The following is a 4,996-nucleotide window of genomic DNA, read 5'->3' as shown; positions in this document are numbered from 1 at the left end:
GCAGGCTTAGGTGTTTTAGTACGTTTCGTACAAGATAGGCTTTTAATTAGATCTGGATAGTGAAATGTGAAAACCGCAGTGTTACTAGCACTGGGGTAGCTTAAGAAGCTTCGGTGAAATTTTCTTTCTACCCCGTGGCCCAGAATGGTGCCTCCTATTGATCATCTGCCCTCACCCCCTACTGCAGACCACAGATAGTACATTCCACACCGCCTGAAGGTAGTGCCAGAGTTGAGCGCGCCTTGGGCTCCGTCTCCTCCAGGAAGTAGTTTGTTCGTGAAGCGGAAGCAGTTGCTGTTTCAAGGGAGGCGGGACCGGGCTGGTGAGGCCGCAGCGGCTGACGGCGGGGGAGGAGCCGGGTCCACTGCCGGGTGGAGGGGAAAGGCGAGTGTCCTTATCCTAGCGATTGGGGCTCGGGCCTGTGAGCCAGTTGGAGTCGCGGCGGCGGGAACGAGCGGAGGGTCCGAGTGGAGGAAGATATGTTGCTCTTCGTGGAGGTGAGCGGATTCAGTTTTCTTGTTCCCCTCGAGGAGAGCTCCGGAGCGTGGCGGCGCCTGCGGGTCCCAGCGCCATGTGACTTTCCAGGCCCCACACGCCGCGGAGCCGGCAGACAGGCTGACACAGCACCTGGGCCGCGCAGGCCCGCCGCTGCCCGCCGCGCGCCCCCCACACTGCGGGGAGCCGTGGGGGCGAGGCGGCGGCGGGGGAGAGGGGAAGGGGGGGTGCCGGGGACGTGGCTGGCGCGGCGTGATGGCCAGCGGGGAAGGAAAGTGTCCCATATGGACCTCCTGAAGGAGGCAGACGGGCGGGGGGCGGAGTCTGTCGGGGAAATGGGTAATCAGGTGGGCGCCCTCTGCGAGGGAGACGCGGCCTCGCGGGGCTGTCTGGGAGGGAGGTGAGCAACATGTGGGATCGCGGGGCGCGGGGGGGGGGCAGGGGGAGAGGGGAGGGAGGAGAAGGTGAAATGCGGTTACGTGGGGTTTGGTTGTGTTTTTCTTTTAAATTGCCCTTGGAGTGTTTTTTTGGAAAGCGAAAGCGTTTTAGCAACGTCCACCAAATTTTGTTAGGTCCTCGTCCTTCTCTCTCTGGAACGTTCGGGGAGTGGTTGGGGAAAGCGAGTTACTGTGAACCGAGAAGCCAATAGGCTTTGGAAGCCTTGAAAGGCACCGCTTTGACCTTTTGTAAAGTTACTCTGGCTGCGGCTGCGTGTTGCGGAGTGATTTTGTGAACCGATTAAAAAGCTCTTTAAAAGGAAAATCCCAAGAATGAGAAAACTTCATCTGAGAAAAGCCAATTTGTGTGTGTGTAGGGGCTATTTGAACAATAGATATAATTTTGTTGCTTTAACGGGGACTGCAGTTGTACTCATGTTGTTTCAAGGTAGTGATAGCTGTCTTACTGAAGTACGAAGTTTAGTTTTCCTCATTTCTGTCCTGTTGTGTGCAGCGAGTATCAGCTGACTGCCTTTGAGTAGATTCCAGATCATGTACTTACATTGTGGAAACGTCAAACCAGCAAAGCTGCAACTTGGCAAATGGGCATTTGTTTACCGTGCCTGTAAAAAGAATCTTCAATGAGGAAAGGAATTTATAGGTTCTAAAATGCACTCGGGGCTAGTCTTTAGGGGGACGGGGGCTCTGGAGTCGTGTGGGAGAATTTTACCCTGTAGTGCTCTAGTATAAAGTAAATGCTTTTACTTTTTTCTCCAGTCTGTTACTGGGAAGCTGATGAATTTGAGATCTTAAAGTTAGGTGTTTTTTTATTTTGTTTTGGTAGAAATACTGGGATTTGAACTCCGTCTCTTATTCTCACACCCTATTACTTGAGCCACACCTTCACTTACGCCTTTTTTTTTTTTGCTAGTTAATTGGAGATGAATGTGTCTTAGATTTACCTCCCAGGCTGGCTTTGAACAAGGATCCTTAGATCTCAGCTGTCCGAGTAGGGCACATTATAGGTGTGAGTCACCAGCTCCCACCATGTTAGGTTTTTAGTTAATTAATTGGGGGGGGGCAGCATGGTTGTGGGGCTTGAATTCAGGGCCTGAACACTGTCCTTGATAATTTCTGCTCAAGGCTACAATTCTACTACTTTCGAGCCACAGCTCGGCTTCGGTTTTTCAGGTGGTTAGTTGGGGATAAGTCTCATCAACTTTCCTGCCTGGGCTGACCTAGAACCATGATCCTCGATCCTTAGATTTTAGCCTCCTGAGTAGCTAGGGTTACAGATGTGAGCCCGGCTTAAGTTGTTTTTTTTTTTTGTCGGCCGTGGGGCTTGAACTCTGGGCCTGAGCGCTATCCCTCAGCTCTTCAGCTCAAGGCTAGCGCTCTACCACTTGAGCCACAGCGCCACTTCCGGTTTTCTGGTGTTTTTTTTTGGAGATAGGAGTCTCATGGTCTTTCCTGCCCGGGCTGGTTTTGAACCGCAATCCTCAGATCTCAGCCTCCTGAGTAGCTAGGATTACAGGCATGAGCCACCAGTGCCCGGCTTAAGTTGGGTTTTAAAAAGACACTGCTACCCTAGATAGAATATGTCCAACCTTAATAATAAACATTTATTGGAATATTCCAAGCAAATCTTTACTTTCTTTTTTGGTCCAAGACTAAGTCTCAAACTCAATACATGATATTCTCACTCTGGCTTGTGCTTTGCCAACTGAGCCAAATAAACAACCCTGTTGTTTCTTTCTTTCTTTCTTTTTTTGGTCAGTCGTGGGGCTTGAACTCTGGGCCTGGGCCTGTCCTTCAGCTCAAGGCTAGCGTTCTACCACTTGAACCACAGCGCCACTTCCGGCTTTTTTCTACTTATGTGGTACTGAGGAATTAAACCCAGGGCCTCATGCATGCAAGGCAAGCACTCTACCACTGAGCCAACTTCCCAGCCCCGGTTGTTTTCTTTCTTAATTTTTTGTTTCTTCCAAATCTTCCAAACACTTTTTATTTTTTATTTTGGTGCCAGTCCTGGGACTTGAATTCAGAGCTTGGATACTGTCCCCCAGCTTCTTTTACTCAATTGGAACTCAATTGGAAGAAGAGCTGTGGCTCCAAGTGGTAGAAGCACTAGCCTTGGGAAAAAAAAATCAGAAACAACAGACTTATTCAGTTATTCAGGGACTAAAGTTTGAAGTCTGGCTTGTAGAACACAACTCTCTTCCTTTTACAACTTACTTTTGCAATTTCCCCTAAGGGAGTGGTTCTTCTCCCTCCCACCACCCCTCCCCACCCAATCCTAGGGCTTGAACTCAAGGCCTGGGCAATGTCCTGAACTTCTTTTGCTCACTCTACCACTTGAGCCACAGTGCCACATCAGCCTTTTCTGTTTGTATGGTACTGAGGAATTAAACCCAGTGCTTCCTGCCTGCTAGGCACTAAGCCACATTCCTAGCCTCAAGGCAATGATTTTTTTTTTGTTGTTGTTGTTGGTTGGTCATGGGGCTTGAACTCTGGGCCTGGGCACTCTTCAGCTCTAGGCTAGCTCTCTACCACTGAGCCACAGCACCACTTCTCGTTTTCTGGTGGTTAATTGGAGATAAGAGTCTCAAGGATTTTCCTGTCTGGGCTGGCTTGGAACTGCAGTCCTCAGATCTCAGCCTCCAGATTAGCTAGGATTACAGGTGTGAGCCACCAGAGCCTGGCAGGCAGTAATTCTTTTTTTTTTTTTTTTGTCGGTCGTGGGGCTTGAACTCTGGGCCTGGGTGCTGTCCCTCAGCTCTTCAGCTCAAGGCGAGCGCTCTACCACTTGAGCTACAGCGCCACTTCCGGTTTTCTGGTGGTTTATTGGAGATAGGAGTCTCACGGTCTTTCCTGCCAGGGCTGGCTTTGAACCGCGATCCTCAGATCTCAGCCTCCTGAGTAGCTAGGATTACAGGCGTGAGCCACCAGCGCCCGACTCAGGCAGTAATTCTTAATGTAGGTTGTTGGGTAGAACTGAAGGAGTGTGTAAGCTTGGATGAGGAAAAGCTTTCCCATTTGCTTTACCTAGTTTCTAACTAAAATCTAGAATATTTACATTTTAATGGTAGTAACAGGCTCTGTGACTTTGTTAACAGAGAAATCAGGTAGGTTTTTTTGTCGGGTGTGGGGCTTGAACTCAGGATTTGGGTGCTGTTCCTGAGCTTTGTGCTTAAAACTAGGCCTGTAGCACTTTGAACCACAGTCCACTTTGAGTTTTCTGGTGGCTAATTGGTGATAAGAGTCTCATGGATTTTTCTGTCCAGGCTGGCTTCAAACTTCTATCCTCAGATCTTGGCCTCCTGAGTAGCTAGGATTACAGGTGTAAGCCACTGACTGGCACTTGGCAATATTAAAGCATTTTTATTATCATATTAGACTTTTAAAAATATTTTGATAACTATTTTCAGTTGCTGTACTTTGTGGTCCTTATATATTTTTACTATCTTTTTTGGTAGTAGTAGGGGTTTAACTAGGCCTTTTGCTAAAATAGTATTTATGAAACATTAAATTAGCATTTAAGAAACAGTATGACTAAATATTACTATAGTAATAGGGACATATGTATAGTTCTTACTATAGGTCAGGTTAATTAGTTGTTCCTTTGTATCCATGTATATATCTTGTGTACATACATACATAGATACATAGATACATATATATATCTTGTATACATATATATCTAACCTACCTACTGAAGCTTAACAGTCTGTTTGACATACTAGTCCCATTTTAGAAGTAAAGGAACTAAAGTACAGGGGCCTAAAACTTTCCCAAGATTATAACTAATGTTGAAGCTAGAACTAGAACTTTTTTTTTCTAATAGTCTTTTTTGTTGTTGTTGGTCGTGGGGCCTGAACTCTGGGTCTGGGTGCTGTCCCTCAGCTCAAGGATAGCACTCTACCACTTGAGCCACAGCACCACTTCCGGCTTTTTCTGCTTCTGTGGTGCAGAGGAATCAAACCCAGGGCCTCATGCATGCAAGGCAAGCACTCTACCACTGAACCATCTTCCCAGACCTCTAATAGTCTTTTTTTTTTTTTTTT

General features: G+C 47.4%; 1 protein-coding gene across 1 annotated transcript in view; it reads left to right on the top strand.

Moving 5' to 3' along the window:
- The first annotated feature begins 348 nt into the window (after positions 1 to 348).
- Positions 349 to 4,996, top strand: part of Larp4 (La ribonucleoprotein domain family, member 4) — a 59,137-nt gene continuing 54,489 nt past the window's right edge. Inside the window, exon 1 of the mRNA XM_013018849.1 lies at positions 349 to 497. Coding sequence (XP_012874303.1) covers positions 480 to 497 — 18 coding nt within the window. The 5' untranslated portion in view covers positions 349 to 479. The remainder of the gene's footprint in view (positions 498 to 4,996) is intronic.

This window comes from Dipodomys ordii, unplaced genomic scaffold (genome assembly GCF_000151885.1).
Source record: "Dipodomys ordii isolate 6190 unplaced genomic scaffold, Dord_2.0 Scaffold42, whole genome shotgun sequence".
Taxonomy (NCBI): Eukaryota; Metazoa; Chordata; class Mammalia; order Rodentia; family Heteromyidae; genus Dipodomys; species Dipodomys ordii.
The sequence above is the reverse complement of the archived record's forward strand: the minus strand, read 5'-3'. Positions and strand labels throughout refer to the sequence as shown.